At 41.2% G+C, this 27,944-nt stretch overlaps 1 protein-coding gene across 1 annotated transcript in view; it reads left to right on the top strand.

Annotated features, from left to right (window-relative positions):
- Positions 1-8,483, top strand: part of LOC143188342 (uncharacterized) — a 54,175-nt gene extending 45,692 nt beyond the window's left edge. The window contains exon 4 of the mRNA XM_076392550.1: positions 8,403-8,483. Within this exon, the coding sequence (XP_076248665.1) occupies positions 8,403-8,436 (34 nt within the window). The 3' untranslated portion in view covers positions 8,437-8,483. The remainder of the gene's footprint in view (positions 1-8,402) is intronic.
- Positions 8,484-27,944: the final 19,461 nt, after the last annotated feature.

Here is a 27,944-nt window from a genome sequence, read left to right as displayed (position 1 = left end):
CCTAAGACAACATCCGGCATCGAGCATGGAAGGCATCAAATTAGAGCATTCTTTGCGTATTCGCGAATACTTGCGGATGCTGACGAGGACGTTAAACGAACGACCTTGAGGCGGTGCGCGCATAGACGCCGAGCCGAAAAAGTGCGTAACTCGATCCGGTAAAAAGGTAATAACCCGTTCATGAATTTTAATTTAAAATTAAAGCGATACCGCGCGGGGGAGGGACCCGCGATATATAGCTCGTTCGAGAGTGGTTTTGCAGGTAGCCGCCGCTGCCGCTGCCTCACAGACACACCCCCCTCATCCCTGTTTCACTCCTACTCTTCATCTTTTTCTTCTTCTTCTTCTTCTTTGTCTTCTTCCACTACTTCTCTTTTACAGAGCTGGTTCTCTCGTTCACACGCCTCCTTCATTTTCGAGCACCATACAGCGAGGCTGGCATTCTAAGGGAAGCCTTTAGAATGCGCTGGACGAGACTTTTACCCTTTACGGGGCAACAGAGAAAAAAAAAACGAGAATGAAATCTTTAATACATACGATAAATAAACTGCCTGGCTGGTTTTCCGTACATTGTAGTCGATTTTAAAGTACCCTGGAACGCCGACGACGTTGTCGTCATTATCGAAAACATGATTGTGCTAATTACAGCTGTAAATAATGTTGAACCGCGACGCGATCGCGCGATTCGATTTAATCGTCCTCAGTTTTCGACCATCTATCTCCTCATTAATCGCTGCCGAAATAATATTCCATTATTGGATGTAACTTTTTAATATCTTCAAGTGATATCAATCTATATTTCTTTAATAAACTTGCTTCGATGAGAGACAGAACGATGTTTCTCAAGGCTACCTTAATCTTCAGGAAAATTCTCAAAGTCATTTCCTTAGGCTGTGATTATAGGAGATGCGTTTTCTGACGAACTGATATTCTGATGAATATCTCCGAACTATTATTCGTACAAGTAAGACAAGTTGAGACATATTCGTCAGAAAATGCAACCATTGTAACCGCAGATTTATGAAGGAAGTCTCTATATTGTGCAGTTCTGTGGTATATTGAAAAACATTCTGATAGAATAAGTATAAATGCTCAATATGTTCTCAAATGCAATTCAATCCTCCAAATGTTTGACTCCTCTGACACTGAATCTCAAATTATATTCATACTACATAAAAATATTCGTAAAATTATTTTAGTATAACTGTCCATGCGTGTTACCGCTCAGGAGAAAATTAACTTAAGCATATGACATCGAGTCCGATGTTAAATTGTTTTTAAGAGATAAAAATTTCATCTACCAGTGACACTGTTAATTTTACACCCTGTATATGCATATACCGTGCACGTTCGTAAACCACTGTGTTTTATGAATACGTGAATTTACTGCTTAATCAGCCAAGGCGCTGAGGCCACGCAATTAAAACGCCATTAAGCGGCCCCATAAAAATTCTCCGGTAAAATTCGGTGATATCAGGTTACTGAAGTTTTTCTTACCAGCTTCTTCGGGGTTACGGCCTATAGGATGCAGGACTTTATAGTCACCTGAGAGGATCCTCGGACCGCATTAAGAACGGTGCGCTCGGTTTCCTTGTCTTCGAAACTTTTCCTCGAGCCACGTCGCCTGTGCTCCATTTTCATGATCGGGATCCATTTATCTTGTGGCTGGAAAACCTTCAGACTAATTGAATTTTTATTCATTAAGCTATAAGTGATTGTAATGTTGTGTTAATAGGAGCACAGGACGTCGAATTCATTCATTCAAGTACTTTAAATTCAGAGCAAGACGAGGCTCATTTTTTCGAACCAAGTCAAGTATTTAATTATTCAAATAGCTTGGGTACTTGAACGAACTTGAAACAATTCAATCAGCTTGAATGTTTGAACAGCTTGGTTGCCTTCAAGTTGCTTCAATTGCATTCAAACTTGAATGCATTGAACTCTTTTTTAAATTTCTAGAATAATCTTGATCATTGTTGGCTTTATTCACGCTTTTCCAAATCTTATCTAAGCACACTTTATTATTAAAGTTTAATATTATAATTAAGTAAGAATAGATAATGGAGTTTGCTTAGATAATCAAGTTTATTTGATTAATAATAATAATAATAATAATAATCTGTACTTGACCATTTTATTGCTTGATTTGGTTTGAACGCATTTTCAATCTACTTGGACACCTTTATTATAAAAGACAATAATGTGACATATTTATTTGTACTCTATTTTTCTATTTAATATTAACATTCTATACTATAACAATTCTATTGTTAATGCATCCTCACAATAATTTGGCGGAAGCTTCTCAAATGGTAGCTAAATAAAACACGGAAATGAAGAAATTAAAAAAACTTGGGAGTTAAATACAAGTACTTAATACCCTCCACGTACCTATAGCAAACAGTAGTTACTTAATTACAGTATTATAAAGTCTCGCAGAAAAACACGACGACTTTCCGTAAATTCCTTGTTCACTTCTCTCTCATCGCAATCTCCAAGCTAATTGAAACCTATTAACAGCATCCCTTGCGTGGTGCACCTGCTAGTCCGCGAGTACGATAACATTAGCGGCCGTCGATCGTACCGCGATAGGCGATCTCCGGGTCCCGCATTGTTTCTTTGATGCGGCGCGATCATTATGTTCCTAAAATTGTTTTTCACCCGCTAGAAGATCAACGTGGCCCGAGGGCAGGCTTCTCTAACGGTACGTCAGTTCATCGGGAACAGGTGATTAATTATTCGGACGGGTAGGCGTGGGACGTTATCGACAAATTCACCTTGAGTAAAGGCACTCGCCAGGGGAACGAACTGCCTTCTCCCCCAGCCTCTCCGTCGAACAAGCGTACTAAACTCTTCTCCTCTCCCCGTCGTTTTATCCGACGCTGGCCTCCTCCACCTCCTCCCGACGCTCGTAAATAAATAAAAACGTGCCCGGTCTGGGATCGTCTACTCTGATCGGTGCCTTTACCGCTTCTCCTAATTTTTACGATGTCCCTGGTATCTAAAAAGTCCGCTGCTATCTGTGTCTACGTAGAGGGAACTTTATTGGTTCGAGTGACGGAATCGAAAAGAAGCCTTTCAGCTCACTGAAGTAGGCAGGGACATGGTGTTTTTGAATTCCTCGGTCCCTGTGGGCCGTCCGGTGAAAATTGACTCCACGCATGGAAATCGGTATCCCACGCTGTTTCACGACCCCAAGACTTCGTCCGCAGTAACAAGGCTGCCCGTGAAATTGCGCCGTGGTGATGTTTCGGGTTTAATACACCGATGAATTTACGGAAGCTGTGGCTAATTTGCGACGAGTTTGCTTAAGCGAAGATTATGGTGTCCCCTGGACTGGACCGACATCGTTCCCGAGGCGATTCTCATGATGAGTGCAACATGGATTTGACGCCACGCAGAGGTTCACTGTTTAAGACGGTCGGTTAAGGATTCGGAGGATAATTGAAGGGCAATTAAAATTCCTCGGGATCGTAGGCATGGCGATAAACGAAATTTCGTTTTGTGCTTGCCACGGTGATTTACGTCGGCGTGAATCGTACCTTAATTATACTTTTTTATAGTTCGGGGAACCGCGAGAGCCGAGTTTCGTCACCTACGGCTCTTCCTTGTTCCTACGGCGCAGGAAGGCACCATCGTCGTTACAGAGACCATTGGAGGCTCCATTCTATTTTCTTTTATAGCTGAATTTTAATTCTCACTTGGGGAAATTTGTTTTCCTTTTTTAAGCGTAATTTTACGCTTTAGAAGCGCTAGCTTGATTTCCACAGTGACTGTAAATCTTAATACTATACTGTGACCATCATTCACACCACAGACACGTCATTGTTGAATCTTGGTAAAAATAGGCAGTCAGCAAAGAAAGTCACTCTCGATCTAGCAGATCGTTGTAGTCTTAATGGCGTTTGTACGTGTGCGCAATTGAGCTTCCTTTTTTATAGCCATCAGGGTTCTATTAATACAAAAGTAGGTTTATGATTCACTTTTATTTTTTCGAATAATTCCTGTTGCTCTGTCGTTTTTTTTCTCTTTCTCTATCCGTCCTCCAAAGGGTCGAGCACCCCCGAGGTCGATGACTCTCGCAGTTCATCCCGAGGTCCTGTACGACGAGCAATCAACGTCATATCTTTCAACGAATAGCAGCCGCGGCGAGGTGAGGAGAGATTTCTACGACTATGAACGCACGGCAGTTCCGGAAGCTCTCGTGATCGATTCTCGATAACCAATCAAGCCGAACGGTAGTCGCTAACGAAATGGATACTTCGTTCCTCAATTACAATCAAACATCCTCCCGCCTTTGCTTTGAGCCTCCGCGATGGACCACGCTTCTCCAGCTAATCTCTTTTACCGTCTGCGAAGCTTCTGTTCTACGTTCTTTATAGTCGGATTAAGATTGCATGCCCAAGATCACTGCGAAGTATTTTCCGTTGTGAGCTCGGTTTCTTGGAATTAATCTCTCATCGTCTTTTACTCTCTTCTTCGACGGAGCAAAAAGCCCACGAATTATATCTACTTGCTTGTCTTGAAACGTGGGTTCTAATTTAAAACCAATTGAGTTCCTTAATTGAAGTATAGACTAGTAAAACGATGGGAAGAAACTGGTAAGTAATAGAGAAATTATTTATTATTCCTCCGTGGACTTTTTTAGCAATGTTCATAAGAACGTTCAGAAAGACTCTTGAATCAACTTGATAGCAAATGAAATTTAATAACCATAACAACTCATTTACACGTATTCTGACTAATCCTCGAACAATTAGGTTCTACTATAGCAATAGGTACAGAATATCCAATAATTCCCGATTAACCAACGAAAGGCACCGACAGCCACAAACGGCCACGTTATTTCTTTCCTCATATAAATGAAAATTTTCCTTGGACGATAATCGAACTTTACGCGCATAAATCACGTCTATCTCATCTTTTTTCCACCCGGAACAGCGCAGCCTCCGATTCAATCCTAATCTCGCCGTCCCTACCCTCCACCGGTCGTTGATGAGCTTTTCCGCTTGTCTTGATTGTTCCTCCGTCTCCTTCGTTCCAGCGGCGAGGTAACAAGCCTCACGTAGTGGCGCGGTTCATCAGGACCGGAAAGTAAAGTGGACGATACCGCAGAGAAAGGAGAGAAGGGGCTGATGGCCAGTCAGCGCAAGGTGGAGGCGACTTTTGCCTCCCATCTGTTCGTCTCCTTGTTTCGCTGCTGCAAAAAGCCCCGCTATTCGTTAGAGCTGCTCACGGTATTAAGTTAATTGTCCTTCGAGAGCTGTGCCACTATACTTTCTCTAAACTTACGAGTCCATTTTTTTTCTCTCGAAGCATAAAATTCGTCTTTTAACACAGAACGACTTTCTCCGATATTGCCTAATAGCGAAGAATAGTACAGTAATTGAGATCTACTAAATATGTTCAATAAGGAATATAATTTTTCCGAGTTACCTCGATAATTCTCTTCGTCGGTATAAAATTTTAATAACACAATATAAATTAGTTGCAGTTTCTCTTCGTGCGTAATTTGCCAGTTGCCGGACGCTGTTTAAATAATTTTAGAGAGGTCACGACATTTCGCTATAGCAACTTTCTTTGTGAATGTTCGTTCAGTGTAGCCAAGAGAGAGGATCGAATGAAAAGGATCTCTTGGATCGTTCGATCTGCTCAGTGAGCGTGTTCGAATTAGCAACGGTTTTTTTTACGGCGAATCGAAAGTAGAACGAATCGGGATTAAACGTTTCGCGTGATTATTCCGCGGTCCCCTTACGCGATCATCACTGTGTAATCGATAGGAAGTGATCAGAATTGAACAAGGTCTGATTAGAGTCGCCGTCGTAAAGGCGATTGTAATCCCATGGAAACGTGGAGAAATGCGTTATTGATGGACAAACGAGGCTTAATGAGGCCGTTGCTCGACCGATAAAAAGGTTCAAATTAGCCGTGACGGGAGAGCTACGGTTAGACCAAACGAGCGCACTGGCAAAAAGCACAATTATCGAAAGCAGTAATTAAACGCGTATGGTCGTTATTCCGACTATAGAGAGGTTCGAGTATACTCTAGAATCTAAATGAACCTAGCATGGAATTGACCCTTTGTGTCTTAACTTCTTGAAGAATCCTATTGCATCCACTATTAACGCAGTTCTTCGGCTATTAGCTTCACATTGCAGCGTAGACTATCGGATAATTCTCTGTATTCCATTGTCTCAAGATCCAAGCTTCGAGGTTCCGTAAACTATTGAAGAAGTAGACATTTTTTTTGACTTAACGAGTTGAGCCTTGTAACGTGGCCATATTTGTCTTCAAGCGACTGTCCACTACGTAGACCACTAATAATTTGTCATGCTATACTTCCCATATCATATTCCTGAACTTTCAGTGTTTCTTTACTTATAAGGAACATCACTTTAGTGTCATCTACCGATTTTAGTTAAACTTGGTATAGGTACGAGTAAAACATCGAAAAATATTAGATAAATATTTTTTTTTAGTTGTTAATATTCATATTTAGACTGTGAAAACCACCTCAAAAATTAGGGTAGAAAATACATTTTCGTAAATGTCTCAAAAACTCATGCAGGTAGGAAAAATAGTAGAAAAATCCGTGGGTTTTTATAAGTAACAAGATGACGTAAGCGAAATTCGAGATATTTACGAAAATTTGTATCTCAATTTTAGGGGTAGTTTTCCCTCTTTAAACACAAAAAGCAGTAGCCACGAAAAATACGTGTCTAATATTTTTGGACTACATGTATACCAAAACCCTTCAAAATCGTAAGATGACACTAAAGTGATGCTCCTTGTCAGCCAAATCTTAGAAGTCCTCAGACGAACATCTTTGAGGCTCTAAAAATTCGTCCAATTCGAAGCTCCTCGAGATAAAATCGAAATGAGTCTTCAAGTATCTACGTGTGAGGTCTGCCGTTTGAAAGGCACAGCCAAGTCGCCGCGTAATTTTCACACGGCGCGTCCTCGGACAAATCGCGGTTCTAATTGGCGAGAAAACTTTTTTCCCGTGGGGTACAAGTGTTCCACCGTCCGGACCTCCTCTTTCCAGAATCGACCAGCCTGAACTCGCCTTTGAAGGTCATGCAGGCTCTTTCGAGAAATGAAATCGCCAGTCTAGGGACAGGCTCGAGATGCTAAAGGAATCAAATCGCATTCTCGGCGTCGTCCCGGTTTCCCTAGGGAGCGTTCTCCGCCTCGTTCTTCCATCGTGCGCTCGCCCCGCTCCGCTGAAACGGGAGCTGCTCGCGAAACCGGGGGACGTCGATTCCAGGTACAATGGATTCCGAGCTTCCTACACGTCGCTTTCGACCGGTCGCCCAGCATCGCTAATTGATGAAGATGTAGTACGCGTTTTTTTTCATAATTTCACGGCGAGGGAGCGAACGTTCCCCGTAGGAGCAGCCACGTTCCTCTCCGTCCTCGGAAATCCGTGCTCGAGCGACGTGCCGCTTCAGGATCGAATATCATTTCTACGTTGACCATTAGCTTGCTTAGGCGGTGGAAGCTGCAATTACGCAACAGCAGCGCGATGATGGTGTATACACGTGATCGTGGCGGGATGAATCGACGGAAATCGGCGGAAACCTGTGGAGCAACTTCTATACCCTCGTCGATGGTCAGGCAACCAAGACTGGCTTCGGCTTTATGCAACAACACTTTGTTGGTGTATTAATCGTTAGCTTCTGAAAGATGCATCTAATTAGTTACTCGTTACTGATCTATTGTTAGATATTGTATGCATGTTCTACAGTGGTATTTGAAGGGAGGCTATTGGTTCGGAGTCGAAAGAGTTTTATTTTTGAGATCAATTGAAGGCTGGTTTAGGATTACGTTATTGAAGAAGTAAGGAAAAAAATGCGTTAGTAGAGATGTCATTAACTTTGTTTTTAATGAGGTAATGCAATGTATCTGGATAGTCGTTGATGGTCTAATAACTAGACTGGGGATTTTTATGTATTTAGAGAAAATTTAAATGTTTAAAATAGTACAATATGCACGCTATATTCAAGAATATATGAAATATCAAACATAAAGTAGGCACTATGATATATTTAAAAAAAGAAATATGATTGCACTTAGATTCTGTTTCTTAAAGTCTATCTAAGTAAATTCGATTTTCGCATAAAAGTCTGCAGTATATACTCATAATCTATATGTGGGTCAGGGCAATTTTAGCGATAATCTCAGACAACAATTTCATCAAACTTTTACTGTGTAGATTTTCTTAGTGGCTTATTCATTTCGCTATTTTTTAATCAATATTTTTAATAACGTCGCAAAACTTGCAGGTACCATTTTCTTAAATATATTATAGATATAATCAGTATATTTTTAATGAATTCTAAACGTCTTAATTTTATTTTTCTTAAATTTTTTCTACTTTCTAAATTATTTAATAATTACAGGCTTCTAAATCGTATACCAACATGGCTCCTATGAACTGTAGCGACGCAAACCCGTGGGACGGTTTCCAATTTCTCTTCGTGGTCGGGCACGTAAGTACAGTAGATAGCTGTTACCCTCTAGCCGTGGTTACCACGCGAAGTTTAACCTATTAGAAGCCCAGAGGCCTCGTCGGCTCTCATTCCACCCTTCATACGTCTTCATTTTGCATTCAACGAAGAAAAGCGTGGAACTCGCGGCTGATTACGTTACGTTGCACTTTCCCATTCGACATAGCCTATCTGCCTCGACTGTGACTCACGATAAAAGCAAATTTGGTGTTATTTATCTCCGCTAGACGGATAGACCAGCTTACTTTGTTATTACGTAATTTATATAGGATGCAATCATTCAGCCGTGACATCGCGTGATTATGGTAGATCGAAACGATATGAATTCATGTGTTATGACACATTGGCTGGTCGCTGATAGAGACTGTGGCTAGACTCTCGACACAAAGACTATTGAGTCACGATAATTTTTGTTAATAGCGTCTTCGGTCTCAAAAGTTGTTAATGAGACAAAATTTGGCTGCACAGTTATGGAAAGAGGTACTCGTTGAAAAATGGCATAACTGTTGCACATCGATTTCATCTTATCTGTCCCCAAACAACTGCATAAATCTTGGCCCGCTCGCGTTCACTGCAACGCGTCCTCATTGTACCAGGAAGACAAGTATGTGGGTGATTTATATTGCTGATACGCCTACCACGCAACGATGTTGCGAATTTTGTTGTTCGTCCCGACATGGTGCAACTTCCATACGATATGGCAAGCACTCCTGCTGCGAATTCTCTCTACCGACGAGCTTCCTGGTCGTCGAGTTGCATCCTCAGTCAAATATGGAATCGATGTACATTTTTATATGAGATTTTAAAAGGGGGTTCTTAAATCGTTGTCCGTCTGCAATGAGTCGGTATATTTTCTGCGATTACAAGACTGATAATGTAACATTATCAACATGCAACAGAAGCAGGAAGTCATAATTTCATATTGGGAAAATTTCGAAATGGGTTTTTTAAAATTCATTTTTCATAATTTGAATTAATACTTATTATTTGAATATTTTTTTTGAACATTTGAATTAGTATCTGTTTAAATATTTAAATATTCAAAAATTTGAGATTTGAAAATTTGAATATTTAAATATTTAAAAACTTTTTATACTTGTCTCTTGAAAAATTTGAAAATTTCCAAATTTTGTATCGACTGAGAAACAATTCATTTAATTTTGAGCACGTAAGGTAAATGTCCCAGTAGTTAAACATGTCCAATACCTAAACACTTACGTTAATTTTGTTCAATTTTAGGCTTCAATTCTAAAGTATTATGTAACCTAATTAAAAATAAATCTACTGTCAGAAAATATCCTCAGATACTGGGACTTTATAATTAAAGTATCAGGACATACAGTTTTAGATTGTTTACCTACTGGAACATTTGACATCTTAAGCGTACAAGTATAGGATCGATCATCATCATTATTTACCTTAAGTCCAAATAACACTAATTTTAAATACCTCTACCAGCATTCATATGTCTGTAGCTGTAAGGCAAAACGACCTATGTCACATTTTCAAAAAATTCCAATTACGGTCTTAATTAATCTAATACAATTTCCATTTTTAAAAAAGCAAAGGGTATTGAAACAATTTTTTTATTTAACAATAAGGGTTCAAAAAGACATAAGTCCATAAAACACTATTGAGGCTCAAAACTTTAAACACCAACATCTCAAAATTAAAAGCACGTGACTTAATTTTCCCGTTTTGCCTCGCAACCACAGATGCATGGAACTACACAGACGAAATCGAACGAGTTTTCGACAGCATTAAAGCACCGCTCAACCAAATTTAAATCAAATCTCCAAAGAGCATCTGGCACATCAGTCCACACTAGGTACCAGTTTCCTCGCGCACTCATTGTTAGTCGATGCGTCAGAAATCGCATGGAGAGGCGTCGCGCAGAGAGCAGCAGGAACACGACGGAACCCGTAAGACGGCTACCAAGTTACCGGTCCCCGGTGTTCCAGGAATAATAACACAACGGCAGAATACAGGGGTATCAACAGCTTTCTCGTCGGAATCCAGGCGCACCGGCGGCCTCCCTCTATTCGTAGAGGCTTACGTTTTCATCGGGACGCTTGATAAACGGCGACATAAATCCAGCGGGCAGCGTTCGTTAGAATGGATCTCCCCGAGCGGAGGTTGCTCTTCATCATCGTCCACGGCGTGCAGGGGGACGGGACAGGGGGAGGGGGCTAGGCAGAGGTGGAAATGGGAGGACGAGCTGGATCATGTATGAGCCCCGCGTGTAGAAGTGCGGATACCAGAGCGATCGCGTGGGCGTTACACGCTCTCTCGTTATGGGGGCCCCATCGTATTCCCGTGTAGATCGGTCCCTGTCCACACCTCGGTCTCCCGTGGCACGAGGGCCCCTCTATGCGTCGATATCAGGACATTCGGAGGCCCCCACACGCCCACCTACGTGGGCCCCGCTCGGCACCCGCGGGAACGAGGCTGCGGCTCGGCTCGCGGAATGCGAAAACGCGGGGTCCACGGCTAACCGACCGATTATGCTCACCGCGGCTCTACGTGAACGTCGTTTGAGGACCGTGAAACGCTGCGCTGTGGCCGCCGTGCAAATTTGACGCGGCTTCCTGACATCCAGGGGAGAGGATCTCACGGACGCGCAGAGGGAAACAGATGCGTGACTCTCGTCGGCTGCGATCGATTTCGTCGTTTTGTCTTGCGGCGCGCGTTTGGTTGTCCGCCTGCTGGCTCTCGGGATTCGTTTAGGAAGTCGTTTGGTGGAGCAGAGATGCTTGGAGAGGTGATGGAGTAATTGTTGCGGGAGCAGAAGGGTATTGTTATTGGTGAGCATTGAATTGGCGGGAAAGTCGAGTTTTTTGGTAGACAGTATTGTTATAGGGGAGATATGAGGGTGATTTTATTTGGAGAAATTCTGTGGCTCTAGTTGATTGTCAATCGAAAAACCTTCATTAATATTATACCTACTACATTATGTTTCATGCAATAAATAACCATTATTATTTTTTATGTTATGTTAAAAATTGCTCAGGAGCCCAGGGCCACAGCATCTTTTTAGGAGTTTAATGTTCAAAGAGTTAACTTTTATATAAACTTGTTGAATGAACATTAAGTACTTACAATCGGAGAATATCTTCAGTATTTAACACTATTTTACTGGTGAACTCATGTACATGTATAGGTCAATCTTAAGGTGCGAATACACCAGAGTTCGCGAACTGTCTGTTCATCAATTGTTCGCTGGTGTAGACCTAACTCTACAGCTAGACTACAGATGTTTCTGCAAAATTCTACTTTTATAAACACATGTAGACAAGTGTAATCCAATTAAGAGTCTGCTTCAATCTTCAAATACTATAAAGTATATTTACGTTCCGATATTTTGTACATTTTTGCATATCACTTTTTACACACACCGCACTATTTTGCATATTGAAATTTCCCGTGCACGCATAAAGATCCGCAGTCTACTCACAACTAATATTTCCTACTATCCTAAGGTGAAAACTACAAACAGTGAATTCTCCCCTCTCCTCTGAATGGATCACGACTCTATTTCTCTTTTACCCACAGCAAGCGCAGATGCAGCCCAGGGGAAGGGTTGCATGCGATTTCGCAATGTTCGTTTTCGCTGGCGGAGCTGCAGGTGTGGCCGTCGGTGATCGATCGACGCCGCGAAGACGTGACAACGGACGTCAGAAAGGACGAGGCTAAGTAAGTGGGTCGACTCGGTGTTAGCGACGGGCAAGCTGGACGTCGAAAATTAAAAGGCGCAGGACACCGGTGCCGTTTGTAGTCCCCTGCCCACTTTGCTGCCTTATTTCGCGGGGTACGGGTGACGGCGGATCGCCAGTTTTTCTCTCCCTGTTGCGTACTTCCTGGGTGCGTCGACTTCTTTCTCTGCGCGTCGCGTGCTCGGCGGAATGAAGTAGCAGTTCGCGGACTCGGTGGCTGCATTTTTCTTCTTGCCTCCTTTCCTCCGCTCGTTCGAGTCTACGAACGTCTAAACGGAGTAACTTTGTTCTTTCAGTTTATCATCGCACTGGGGATTGCACGATGTGAGGAAAGGTTTTTTGGTCTTTCTTTACTTCAGTAGTGACTGATAATATTCTGTATATAGTTGATGCTTTATTTTGTGTACTTCAAGCGAGAGAAAATTTGTTTTGGTATTTAGACATGGAGGAAACTGGATAATTTGAAACCTTCAAAATTTTTAAATCTAATCTGCTGAGGAGTAGTTTGTTATTTCATTTCGCCCATGCAAATTCAGATGTATCTACCTACTAGTTGTGAGTATTTTTACAATTTTTAAGTTTCATATTTAACAAGGAATTAACAACAATTAGCACTGAATTAATAAGAACTGAAACTGACTTGGAATGCGCAGAAATGAGGTATTTCATACCTCTAATATCTTGTAGCTCACTCCCTGATATAAACGAATAATTTCTCTGCGTGTTTTTCTCCGCCACCAGCAACTAGATTATTGAATAATGGATTCGACGTTGGTCACCGATATTAAATTAATACGGTGCTCATTGACGAGGACTACCACATCAAGATCAGTATGTATCTCGAGCTTGTGACAGGAGATCCCCCGGATGTTAAATTATGTATTAAGAAACTCGAGCGCGGTAACAGAGGAAGCTGGCGTTCCCTCATTAGAATACAGGATGGAGGATCGCCGCGGGTGACATCGTTTAGCCTTTAATTAGTTCGAGCGGATATTAAGATTTGCAGGGCCTCGCACACGTAGGATTCGGTGCACGTGTTACAATGTCAGGGAAAGAGCCACAGTCGCGTGAAACGAAAACCGATATCGTCGGACCATCTCAGGTCCTCGGAGCTGCTACGCCTTCTGACCCGAAGGCGTCAAGTGATATATCGATTCGCGCTCCGGCAGCCTAGCTACCCGGCAAGGTAGATCGATCGATAAAAAAATCTGTTTTGACAGATACACGCGAAGGGGGATCCAGTTTTTACGTCGGCGCAATTTCGACCGGCTTCCAAACCTGATTATATCAGTTACGATAACTGCGAGTGCGCCAATCGCGACTGGAAAAAGCGTACAATGTATCGAGCCAGCTGTCACGATCATTTTTTCCCTTGAGGGAAAACTTTCCTCAGCTTTTACGTTCTTTCATGCTAAAAACTTCAATTTTTCTATACAGCAAACAGGTTTCTATCTTAGTTTCTTTTTAAGAGTCACAGTTTTGCTTTAAAGACTAGAGAAACTAGTCAGATTTGGGCTCAGAATATTTTACTCTTTTAAACAAGTGTTAGCAACGTCACAGCTCGAGTTTTCAGTTTCTTCTGTCAAATATCCTATTTCCTTTTAGTGTAATTTACTTTCAGAGACCACGAGTTTCGAAACACCTTATAATACAGTACACCGATATTGACTAGATATTGCGTTTAATTAGCTAGTGGTGAATAACTGTTTCAATATTCCAGGAAAAAGTCATGCCAATTTATTTCACCCAATAAAACGCTACCGATCGGGAAATTTCGCGAATAGAAACGTCTTGGGCGTGTAGTACCACCGTGTTCTTCGATCCGGCTCGCGCCAGCTGACCCGGAACAGGGCGTTTAGCGCGCGTCGTTATTTTTCCTTGTATCTCGCGTGTGATGCAACGGATACACGATGTTCCACGAGGAAATCCAAGAATTCTGATCCGCTTCGGTGGACGCGCGCGCGCGAGCGGACACGTATGGGCGGGCATTGCGCCGTCGAGCAATAAAGTATCGTTAATATACCTACTGATCGAATACATTATCGCCCCAACGATTCGGTATGTAGATCGCCCCGGGTAATCGGGCATAAATTCCCTGCTACGAAAACGAGGAAGTCGTAGGACGAGCTAATGGGGGATGGGAAACCCTGTTCTCTTTTTGTTTCAGTCGATCCCCATGAATTTAGTACTGCCTGCCCCTAGTAATCACGCAAATAAGATTTCTGTTAATCAAACTTCACGTTTCGTTGTGTTGGAAACCTAGCATTTCTCAGCTTGATAATTCGTGTGGCAACCTTGCTTTTCCTTACAAGCACAACCATGGAAAAACCCATAAACCCATTTCAAGAGGCCTACAGAGTTTCCACCACCACCTACCCTCTCAAGAGGGTCCGATGCTTGCCTTCGGTGAGATAGGCAGATTTTGGTTGACTGTCGAACTGTACGCACTGTTGCAATAAAGCATGTTGTAGTTAACATACAAGTTAATTATTCCTGGGAATCCAACAGTTGTTTTCGTGGAGAGTGTTGAGGAAGTTCAAGATTAACAAGAAAATAAAGCGAGAACATAATTAAATCAAGGATACACGGAATAAAATGGTCATACAGATCTTGTGAGAGTCTTCTAAGTAGATTTATGTAGGGTAGAGTTTTGTTGGATTTGTTATAGACCTTTGTAAAATTAACAAACGTAGCTTGATTACAGCGAGGGCAGGTTTATTACAGTTACAAAGTCGATTCTTACTGATTCTATTAAACTCAGGCTTGTTAGAGTGCTTTTGTAAATTCTACAAGAGACTTCATTAACTTCAGCTTAAAATTTCCCTCTGTGTACTAAGATGGATTTTTGTTATATCAGTATTAATATGGGATACAAAAAGATTGGACAAATTTTACCCACACCATATAGTACAGAAGAATTTGATTGAAAAATATTTCCTCGGTGCTCGTAACATTGAGTTAATGAATACAGGTCGAAATCCGACACCTCATGACCCACAATATAAAAATCCAGGGGACTTTCACTCAATTAGACTTTCCATTTAATTTCACTTCTAATTAATTGAAATGAATCGACCCCTTTTATTGATACTAATACACACTAGAACATATCGTACATATATTACAAAAGTGACACAACACAACAAAGTATGTTTATTATTTATTAAATACCTACATTATATTGATATAAAGAGTAGTTTTATTTAATGAAAGTTATCTTACTTGAATAATTAGCCTAAGAAATAGTTATGTGTTATTCGTGTTAAACGATTTCCTTGTTATTATTTAAGTAAATAGTCATTTATAATTGGAAGAGGTTTTTGAATAAATTCTGTAATTTTGATCTTTAATTAGTAATTTTTTTATAATGCATGGAGGTGCATTTACTAAACTAATTTATAACTGTAATTCAGAAATCACTTTTTTTTTACTTGCGTCACTTTTAAAGTACATGTGCGATATGTATAATAATCTTACGTAAATACCTTCCATCTAAATTCCATCTAGATTAGATTTGTCAACCAACACCGCCGTTTCGCCAAGATGGTAGGCTATCTGTATCTTGCGAAACCTTAATTTCTCGACACTTCCGCCCTGTTTCTTCAACTTCCCCCAACACAACGAGCCGTCATACGATCAAATATTCATTCTCGGGAGTGTACAGCCAGAGCACACGTATATCTCGCCCCGAGGGCGGTTACGCAAGGATAATAATTATCGTCCCGACGTACCTGGAGGAGAGTCTTGAGCGGCGGTGATCAAACGAGTATGCCGAACGAGTCGCCGGGAGTCGAAGATGGTGGGGACGAGAAAGGAGCCCGAGGGCTCGAAACGGAGGACCCACTAGCACCTGCCGCGACGTGGCCCTCGGGGGCTTCGAGAGGTCGCGACACGCGGATTGTTTTCGACCTGCCACTCCTTCGAGTTTACACTTCTATGTGTAATTTGCTGAAGATTGACGAAGCTTGAAAGGGTAACACCTGTTCGAGAATTTGGGGTAGACTGATCGCCTGATTCGCGGGATGGTCAGTTCAAAATAAGGGCATGGGTTTACAATTTGAGAAGGGAAAATCTGTACTTAGTATTTGACTAGATAAAGCTTTTATAGAAATCTTGTTGATAAAGATTGTTCTTATAAATTCGTGTTACGTCAGATGTATCATTAGCTTCAAAATATCGGTTCCTGTCGGGTGGCGCAACATCTGAGGCAATCATTTCGTGAGTTAAGAACAGCGATCGCTGAGGTGTAGGTGTTCGCTGTAGGTATCAGCTCGAGGGGTTTATCTCAATATATTTTTAGAGGACAGTGTTCCCACGCCTTCGTTATTACTCGTTACAAAATCGTTTCATATAAAATATGGGTGTTTATTATAGTTTATTATTAGTTCACTTTAACTCATAAATGTACTAGTTAATCAAAAAATTAATCAAGTCTACGGCTTAGTATTTTCAAAAATGGTTATGCATAAAACATTCTTCCACCACGAAGTCGTAATGAGATAACACATGTTAATGAAGACAGAAGCATTTGATTCGCGCTAAAATCAACTCTCGTAGGTAGATAATTGCTAATAGGCAACCGAACGCGAGGTGGTCGACTTCCTTCACGTGGGAACATATCCTATCCCGTCCTGGAGCTGATGCCTTTGGCCTTGGTGTCCAGAGAACCGCGACCGCAAAGTCGGAAGAGAACGCTTATCACCTGGCGCAATTGCAGTTCTTGGAACTCGTGTCTTGGCTAGACGGACAGTCGATTACGACTGCATTGCCTCAAATTCTGGTCACCGATTAATGTCCCCTCTACGTGTTGGTTTATGGGTGACGTCAATGACTCCATTAAAATCTACTCATTAGAAATATATTTTTGTGTAACAGAGCCAACTTCAGGTTAAATATATAATCATGAGCTATTTTCTGTTGACGTTTATTAAATTTACAAAGTCGACTTGAGTTTAATACTGATTGTATTAAACTCAAACCTGTTAGTAGAGTACTTTTGTAAATTCTGTAAGAGAGTTCAATAATTCCAGTTTAACGTATTTTTCCGTGTACGTGTTAAAATAAGACAAAAATAAGAAATGATGGTATTACGTTTGGAGCTTCGAGTAATTAATTGTTGCAAAAACGTCTTAAATTCCCGTGAAATGCTCCTGACTTGGGACTTATTCTACTGCCGGTGCACATTAGCCAGATCAGACACAGCGAAGCCAGTAGAATAAGTCCCGAGTCAGACATATTTCACGCGCATTTTGGGCGTTTCCTCTACAATTAATAACTCGGAAACGAAGCCTGAAACGCAATTTCGTCTATCTTCATTTTCGTCTTATTTTAGCATATAGAATTACCTCTTAAAATTACTAACACCTGTCTTTCAAGATCCTATAGGTATAAAGATACTTGCCTACTTGAAAATTTTCTGGAATATGTGTGTTAATTTATAGTTTTGTGTGTACATTCTCAATATTGTGTATATTGGTAAATTTGACTTTTGTATAATTATATACAGAGCGTGACAAATATAGTTTTCTATATTATAAGGGGTAGTAGGAGATCCAAATTGAAGCACATGTTTTAAAGTTAACATTCCTATATGCTAAACTAACTATCACAGGATTTTGTAATTTTACAGATGTATTGAAAAACAGAAATAGAACAAAAAAATCTTAATACATTTTGTTGTATCTCTTATGGTTTAACTTTTACAAAGCTTTAAAAATGCGAAATGTTCGTAGGAAATGGATCGTGGATTTTTATAGCCCTATAAAAGATAAACTATAAGAGATATAACAAAATGTATTAAGCCTTTCTTGCTCTATTTCTGTTTTTCAATACATTTGTAAAATTACAGAATCATCTTATTGTTAGTTTAACATATAAGCATGTCAATTTTAAGGCATTATTATTGCAAAATGAAGGCAGATCGGTCGCTAAGTATGTCACAAGACATTTTGTGCTGCAAATTTGAATCTCCTACCACCTCTTAAAATATCGAAGGCTATATTTGTTAGAACCCATATAACATACTCTCATTTAAAACGCTTCAGAATACAAAGGATTAACTTCACATTGCACTCGAGAAGATCATCCCAATTTAAAAACTTAATCTTCATATTACTCTATGGAATATATTTTAACACATAAACTTGCCATCATCTTCAGTTCTGAATACATTTTTATAAACACGTAATAACTTGCGATATGTTTCCTAATCCTCCACTTTATTAATTCATAACATACCTTGAATTTATAAATAAGCTTTTATAAATACCTCTATAACCAACAAGCAAGCTATCAGAGAAATATTCTCCCCGCTGTTTACCCTCTTTTCACAAAGCGACACGAAATTACTCATCTCCCGTATCATACTTCCACGACACCCTGTAGAAAGCGAAAGAAGGAATGGAGTTTAAACGTTGGAGCGCGGCACGCAGCTCGTACTCGCGAGTGTCCGTCGATACCCGATGGCCTGAGGGCTGCCGGAAATGGGTGGTATCACCCGCTACCACCGACGTCCGCCTCGTTTCCTCCTTTTTCGTCAGCGCGCGTACACACGCGATCGGGTCGCGCGCGCACGCGGTTACCTGTTGCCGGTCTGCAGCCGCTCCTTCTTGCTCGTAAAACCAGGAGTGCAGGATACGGGGAGGGAAAAAAGGACCTCGAGGTGCGGATTTCGTGGAAGCCGGCGGGACGTTAACGTAAATCGTCTCGTGTTTAACTTCTTTTACTCCGCTGAGGGAGGGAGCGAAGGAGAGAAGGAGAGACAGAGGGGGAGCTGCCCCCTTTCGTAATTTTCTGGTATTAGTAATTTTCTCGGTGGCCTGCGTATCGAGATGGACCGTGGACGGGGCATGAAATCAAGGAAAGTCGTTTAAGAGAGCTCGTGCAATCTTTTCGCGAGCGCATACAACGTTTAACGATTACCGCAATTATCGCTATCGTAAGTATCTGGGGAACACGATGCAGTACGAGCCGTCCTCTCGTTGGCTACGGACCGTTGTCATATCTGCCGATCCACCGTTATCGCTATCTAAATTCATCAACTAATAAAGTTAGAAATCCTGAACGCGCTAAGGCGATAACACTGGTTACAACTAAATTGCTAGATGTAACGTTACGCGAGAGCACGGGAAAATAACCGAGGTTGTTACAGAGGGAAAAAAGGGATAGGTGACCGGCTGGGAGTCATCGATGAATGTGTATGCATCGTCGCCCTCGCATATTCTACTGGCGTTTGGTACATCGATCGGTTTATGAGAGTGACTCAATGGCCAGTTAGATGAAACGATACGACCGGCATAAAGTCATTAATGAAACTGCGATTTATAAAGCACGGGGGAATGGAACACGTAGCTAGATAAAGGGACCAGTTTCTCTGTTGATCACCTAGTGCAGTCATGAAACAGAATTCGAAGAGTTCGAGCGAGTTGGAGCTGACTGAAACAGATAGTAGCTCAAGAGGGTTGTACTTGAAACGGGCGCAGAAGTATTTAAGTGGGTTCCAAAAAATCGTGGCTCTACAAGACTAAGAAACGAATGGAAGAGAATTGCAAGCGACTTCAATCGAGTTTATAATTTATCATATAAGTCCACACATGTTTTTCTCTGTTTTTCCAATCACAAATAACGAAGACAAATATATCAATGCAACAAGATCGTGCGTCAAAATCTCTCTGTCAAAATATCACTCGTGTCCATCGAACCTAAACGCCATAATCGTTTCTCTTCTGTTTTATAAGTTTCTTGCCTTCCCCACCTTATTTACGCCACAGTACTTCAAAATAACGAAGGAATTGTAAGCATCAGCTGAGGAAGAAAGCTTCAGCTAAAGAGACCTGCGTTTCGCGCAGCATTCACCTACCTTGACAACCACCATAAACTCCACAGATTCTCCTCGGCATGGGTGAATGCGTTGCAAGATAATAGCATTGCTGCCCGAAGCAACGCAGCCGCTACGATAGCGAGCCCTCGGTTGAATATTATTTTTCAGTTATTATCGAGCCGAGGCGTCTTAGCTGTTCATACTCGGCAATTAATTCGAGCCTCCGCCACGTTGCGATAAAGAAGAAACCGAGTGCTATGGGCGCGTTTTTCGGTGCAGAAGACTTCCCTGCACGCATCCTAATGATAAAGCAGCGTCATAGAATTCTACGCGGTCGGTATTTAATCGAGCGACGGGGGCAAATCGCGGTTACGAGATTTAAACCATGGGGCGTTAATTATAACCGTTTCGAGCTTAATAGCTGATAACGAGCTGGAGAATAGGAAGCACACTTTGCAATTTTTTCATCTTTCCTGTACGGATGATCGACTGCTCAGTGTTATCCCTGGCGCGTAGAGCGGAGTATCTTATGCATATAAATTACTGTGCGCGATATTTATGCAGAAGCAATAGTGCCCGTGAGTCTAAAAATGTTCGAGAGGAAGGTTCCCTAGAAGTCGAAACAATCGCCAGGACAGGATAGAGGTCATAGGCCCTCACAGTAAAAGTACTTCCGCGTCTCGCGGGCTATTGACAACCACCATAAACTTCCTCGCCGATATCTCCGTCGACGGGCGTGCATACGCGCGTGAAACGCGCACGCGTCTCTGGATAATGCTAGCCTGGCTTCTGGGACGCCTTCGGCGCTGACTCTGCGATAGGAGGTCGTTCAAGGCTGTCAGTTTCCTTCTCTAGCCTCGCCAGGGATCTCGATTCTCCACCTACAGAGAGAACATCGATAGAAATGTCTTGATTGGATCCGGCTGAACGAGATACCGAGCGTTTCACGCCGATAACGCGCTGATATCGAAGGACTAGTAATAGCGTGGCTGAGAAGCCGAGGCGAGAAAATGAGAGAGTTGGGTTTGTTTTCAACAGCGAGGAATGCGCGAGTTATTGAATGGTGGAAGAAATTGGATTGCATTGTTTCAGAATGTTTATATTTCTCGACTTTTGGATAACGATACTGATATGCTCTTTACATAATTTTACGTTATCGTCAGTGTTTTTCCTCTCCATTATCTTTGTGGTATTTTGTTTGAGTGATATGATCCTAAGATTTTTTATTCTTCTGGAAGTAAACGTAGGAGAAACTTCAATCGAAAATTTTAAACATTTTTATTTGACGAGGGAACTTTGTGAAATGTTCACTGAGTTATTTATTCAATTTTCCTTAATGTAAGGGGGAACAAATAAAATACTTTCACAAAGTAGGAAAGAGCTCCATTGCCTTATTTTCGAGAAATTACTTATTGAAAGTGCGAACATTTTTGAACGGGTGTGTACCGTAACAGTATTTACGATTTTTAGTATAGTTCTCAATGACTTAATAGAAAAAGTTATAATGTAATTGGTTGGTATTTTGTCACCAATAAACTGCAATAATTTAGATATCTTTTAGATACAATTTCTTTTATCGGAATTATGTATATTTTAATGCAGTATTTATTGCATCTCGTTGTTCTTTATAAAAAAGTACTAAACTACTTTCCCGAGAAACCATTAGTTTGAGAAATATATCGACGATATGTAGAAATTTTCACACATACAGTAATTAAATTCTCGCAAATGAGGCAAAAGTGCTCTTTCCTACTTTGTGAAAGTATTTTGTTTGTTTTCTTCTACATGTAAAAAAGAATTTGATAAAAAACTCGGTGCACACTTCGTAAAGTTCCCTTCTGAGTATTGGACACTGCGCAATCAAATTTCAGTAAAGAACGAATAATAAAATTAAGCGTATTAACTGTAATTGCTCTCAGTATTGAAAGAATTAATGGTAAATTGAATGCAAGTACTTAAACAAAGGAAGTCAGTACTGATATTTTTTCAAAAGGAAGCCCTCACAGTTCACACCGTTCCCAGTAGTATCTACCCTCCATAGACGGACACGGGTAATAACGATACCGCCAATAACAATAATTCTTTGAATGGTAGCCACGTCAGAGGCGCGAGAATAATTAATTTACAACGTCCTAACGGTATGAGAAGATTGCGACCTTGGATGTCCCGGTGCGAACTAGGAAATCCTCACCGCCGCGGAACACTGTTGCTTTAAACCCAACGATAATTCCATTTCTTCTTGCGTTACACGCTACGCGAACGGCCGTCGGAACAGCGTGCCTGATGCTTTCTAATGGAACCCTTTAGTCAATTATGTAATGCCTATTTCCGCGTCTGTTACCTCGGTGCAAGGAAGAGACGCATTCTTCCTCCGAATGGTAATGGTAACAAGCTTAAGTTCTCAGAATCGAGAAACCACTTATTGAATCCTTCATTTTGTGTTCCTGATTAGAACCATCTGAGGATTTTATACTCCATTCGCGTTACAGGTAGAGCGGCTGCAAAGTTTCCTAGTTTACAGTTAGGAGAAGAAGTTTTGATTTAGAGATACCATCAGTTTTAGGATACCCTGTATTTTTATAAACTTTAGAAACCAAGTCAGAGTCCACCTCGCTAAACCCAGTATTATAACTTGAAATAATGGATGTTTCGTGAGTAGACCCAACATAACCGCCACATTCTCGAACATCAAAACACATACACCTAATCCACATACTTTTTCTTTCCATTTAAGGAATATATTAAACATTATTTAACGCAGTGTTTCACGTTCATCTCGCGATATTCTTCTGCAAGGCGTTCCTTTCTTGAGACTAATCGTCAACCTGAAACGTCGGTTTTACGCGCGCTGGCGAGCACATCCCACCATACGTACGTGCCTTTGCGAATGTGCGTGGCTCAGGCCGGTATTACACGTCCGTATTACGCGTAATGATAGGCCAGGATGGTTCCCATTAACGCTTGGAGCACCCGCGTTTCTACGTCGATCGCCTTCCACCAAACGGCCACCTAATTACATGGGACAATGTGGGGGAAAAAGAAGGGGGAGCATCGGGGCTGCTACGTTTGCTTTACTACCGGCGATTTCTCCCAGTTTTATTGAACGAATGAGCCGCGGCTGCACTGGGATCGCCTGCTCGGGGAGGATGTTGATTCGACACATGGTGATTCCAGAACTGGTTACGAGCGAGGTGGCGGAGGCCGACGATGGATTCCTGGAGCCTCGCACGAACGTTTTCGAAGATGTTGGTGTAAATATAGCTTCTTATATGGGGATCATTTAATAATTACCGGTTGATCGCCCCGGAGTGCTTGTTTATTTCGAGCTCGAGTCCATCTTTAAGGCTTTCGGAGCTTAATGACGGATTTCGATCGTCATAAACATTCAGACCGACTATTTAGGGATGTTAAACGTTCGAAAGGAACTGAATTGTCGTTCTACAGAATGTTTGATTTAATACCGTGAAGTCAATTCGCAACGCAGTTTCCTGACAAATTACCTGTTGTCAGGTGTATACAAAGGAGCACGTTCCATCGAGCGCATAAAGGTTGTGTCAGAAATCTGCCAGGCCATTGGCTAACCCGAGGCCCGTCGTTCGCGATTCCATTGTCTCCTATGTTAATTGCCAACTATCGCCGCGTTCAAGCCTATCATCGACCCCGGATTAGCGCTCGTTTAAAACAGGCTCTGAACCGGTCGCGACCCTCGTTTGTCTGTTCTCGGTGGCGATTAGCGCAACGAGATCGCTCGGTAGCCATTGTCTTCGAATCCACGCTGGTAACGATTCATCGCGAGCGTGGAATTAAGTGGCGCCTTTGTGAGACTGTTTCCGCGCGGATTCGAGGCGTTTCGAGCCACCGATGGTTGAATGCCGCAAATGAGACGCGGCCGTCGTGCGGAACAGCCGATGAATCGTCGCGGCTGACTTTAATAACGTACGAGGCAATATTTCTTCGGGCCTAACGTCTTTCTCGCAACACGCTGCGTGGCCTCTACAACGGAGGAACAAAATTGATACCGCGATTGAATTCGAAAAGAACACCGACGAACAGAGAGACAATGTCGATACTCGCTACTGGCCAGGCCCTCTCTATTCACATCGTCATCATCATTATTATCATCGTTCTCCTCCTCCTCTTCTTCGTCTTCTAGTTATAGTAATTCATCTTCATCTTCCTAGTTAGAACGTAACCAGATTCATTATTTTGCATACCACGCGCGACCCCAGGCAATCTATCACACCGTTAATTAATCAAGCCTCGGCATTATTATGCAACGCGGAATGACAATAACGATCCTGGAATCTCTAAGAGTCGCCTCTTCAATCTTTCCTCCCCCTGTGTTTCCGTCATTTACCTCGTCTTTATCGATCTCTCCCCTCGGGCTACCGTGGAGCTTTTCGATGCAGCGTCGTTAATATTCAACGAGAACGAAAAGCAACGAGGAAAATTCCTGCGATGATTTAGATGAATTGCCCATTGGTTTATCGGCACAGGTGTGAATATCACTGTCGGTAAAAATCGATGCTTTATGCGTTAAACGGTCCAGATCACCCGTTAAACCAGATGTTTCAATAGGTATAGTCGAGGCGGCGCAGATTTCACTTAAAATTCTTCGTTTATCTGCGCTAATAAATTTTCGCGTAATAAGAGAGGGAGAAAGGGACAGGGAGCACGGATTTCTATGCATCGTCACGATCCTGTTGAATTTTCTATCTCGATTCGCGGTGGTCGTAAACTCCTTTAGCAGTGAATAGATTTTATGTTGAACGGTTTAATTGCGTTTACGTGCTCCATTATATTCAATCTTGATTATTTTTGTGTGTATAAACTGACCTCACGGGTGAATTCATTTGTTTTACTGACGATTAGTTATCGTATTTTCTATTTTTTTCACAGACATGTAGGAAAGCATAGATTTCATTTGTAAAGTATGGTCAATAAACCTTAAAACAACTTGTAAATTAAAGTTATTGAACTTAACAGACATCTATACGTACAATTTTGCAATCGATATGAAGGCAAACCAAATAATTGAATTTATCAGCGTGTTTTAATAAAAGTTGTATTAGATTTCAATACATAGCATACAATCTTTACATTGTTAAAGCTAAACATATATTTATTTGTAGAATATACAGATATTTGAACTATAGTCACGTGATTGTTATTGCGCACGCATATAGTCACGTGATTGTTATTGCGCACGCATATAGTCACGTGATTGCTATTGCGCATTCATGTTCGCGCATTTGACAGCTTTGTTGCGCCTCTTCGAACGTCAGATCGTCTCTTTAGTTTTAATTGTTTTTCTATACAAACAAACGTCTAGTTTTTCATCATTTCACTCAGTTTCCATTCTATAGTAACGATGTTTCGTTTTTTGTGTCGTCGTCTAAAATCTCTGTTGATTGTGCAACCGAGGAAGCTCTAAATAAAGAGACTGCAGATACGCCATCTTGTCAAATAAATCATACGGTAATTCTCATAACTTTTATTGTTGAGCATAGTCTTCATGTTAAAGTATAAGTTAATAAATATTGTTTTCACATGCCATAACGCAGTAAAATGGGAATTAAGTAAGTAAATCGTTATAATTGGTTTTGTAGTTCTCGCATTGAACATTTTTTATATTTATTCTCCTCTTACACGTACTATTATTTATGGGTTGTGAGTTACATAACCTTTTTTTCTGTCAACTTTAGTGAACTTGTTACAAACTTCGGTAGAGAGAAATTATTTGTGTACATGTTAAAAAAACGAAAACTATCTAAAATGTAATACGTGATGTTTTTATTATCCAGGTTCAAACAAAGAGTTGGAAAATAAAAGTATAAGACGTCCCCACCACTCTTCGTTTCTACCTTTACTGTGGAATGAATTGAACTGCGGAACACAATGTGAGTACATAACATTATATTAATGCATTTAGTAATCTATTTCGTAATTTAAAATCTAAACAAAGTACGGAGAAAAAAGAGAATTTGTAAAAAATGTTTTATGCCGTCTGATATAGTTTTCTATACAGTTCTCTAATGTTACTTATTGTAATCCAAAAAAAACGATAATCCTCCGATTAATTCTAAACGCTACACATCACTGACAAAATATAAAAAGAAAAGAAAAGAATATGTTTTGCGATATTCGTTCATAAATCTTCAAGATCACGGCAGGAAAATTTCCCTTGATTTTGTAATTAAATAAGATAGTTACCCAACCAGGCATCATGCTGCGCATTAATTCAGCGCGCGAGTCTATTTTCGCTCTCGCCCACGCGCTCTTTCATTAATTTCAACGTCGCCTCACGGCTAGCGCATTCATCGCGGGTAATTAATCGCATATTATTACACGGTAGCCAATGGTCCTGCCTCGCTTCTCCATCGCGCTGACATTTCGTATTCGCGCTTTTTAAAAAATCATACTTTATGCCCTATAATTGTACATCCGCGACCGTGTAATCCTTAACGATATTGCTTATTAATTCCTGCCACGGTGGATTATGATAAATGTTTCACATGCAGCCAGTCGACACGCGTGTTCCCACAAGCGTAATTAAGCCGCTAGTCGCGGCTGCTGCCGATACGGTTCTTACTTCGATTCTCGATCGAATCCACGAACAGACCGATGAACGATAGCACGATTCTGCTGGTGTAAATTATACGACGTTACGTCTTGCTTATTTCCTCAGGCGGTTAATTAAGCGACGTTTGTAGTATTGCGAGCGGCATCGTAGTTCGGTAGTGGCTCGCTGCTACCGCCAACGACCACGGCGGATCGAGATTGCTCACGGTTTTAATATTCCAGTCGGGTACTCCCTCGTAATACCGGGGCAACCGCCTCTACTGGACCTGTCCGCCATCCTCCCTCTCCTGTGCTCCTCTTCTGCCTGGCCTCTGTCGCTGTTCGCCCGTGTAAATCGCTACGGCGACAGTTTGCTAGTAGTTTCATCGTACAGCTGAAATTGAAGTCGATCCCTTTCTTAGTATCGTGCAAGAGTAACTTGGGTGAGATATACATCTTGAAATGTTATTTATTCTTTTGTTCTGTTGGGGAAGAGTTAAAAATAAAGTGGACATTCCTCTCCTTTTTTAACTTCTCTGAAGTCTTGTTTCCGACAGAATTCAAGTTTTAAGAATATGCTGCATACTCACCGATAATCATGATATTTTTCGTAAACTCCAGTGCATAGAAATACTAATGTTTTGCAAATTTCGAGTTTCTCTATCTCTAGTCAGTCGTTCCTACTTTCACTTTATGCACAATGTTCGAATGCATTAAAGCACAGTATTATTTGCTAAGGGCTAAGTATAGGCACAAACGACTGATAATTTTGTCGGTTTGATTCAAGGTGGGTTATAGATTGAACAATCTTTCTTTTTCTATCTAATGGATAAGAAGAAGATCGATGTATAAAATTCTGTTAAGGCTGTATTTGGCGTTAATTAGGTGCGTCTAGGCTAATGGTCATCTTCACTCCACCAAAAATGAAGCATATAAGAACTTTTTCAAATTGTATCAAAGCCAGATCTCTGGACGACATTAGTCTGAGCATTTACCTGAATACCTGAAGAAACGTCCATTTCATTGTGTTCTAAGAGTGTTGTTAATTCCAATATCCCGAATCTAACAAGTACATCACTGAAAGAGTAGAGGACTCAGTCTATGAAAGTTCAATGCAATCAAAGACCGCGAAATTACAAAGAGAATAGGTGCATAAGAAACGTTATTTATCTATCGATATATGCGAGCCATGGGCATCACTAATAATTATCAAATGTGGTACCTGACCAGTTGCCAAAATCCCTGACCCCCAACTCCCAACGCCTCCGCTGGCCCAAAGGTCCCCCCAATAAATATTCTTCCGACCTAACGCGACAAAACGGCCGAGAGAGCGGCGCGGTC

Source organism: Calliopsis andreniformis, chromosome 2 (assembly GCF_051401765.1).
Source record: "Calliopsis andreniformis isolate RMS-2024a chromosome 2, iyCalAndr_principal, whole genome shotgun sequence".
Classification (NCBI taxonomy): domain Eukaryota; kingdom Metazoa; phylum Arthropoda; class Insecta; order Hymenoptera; family Andrenidae; genus Calliopsis; species Calliopsis andreniformis.
This window is presented reverse-complemented; position numbering and strand designations above follow the sequence as displayed.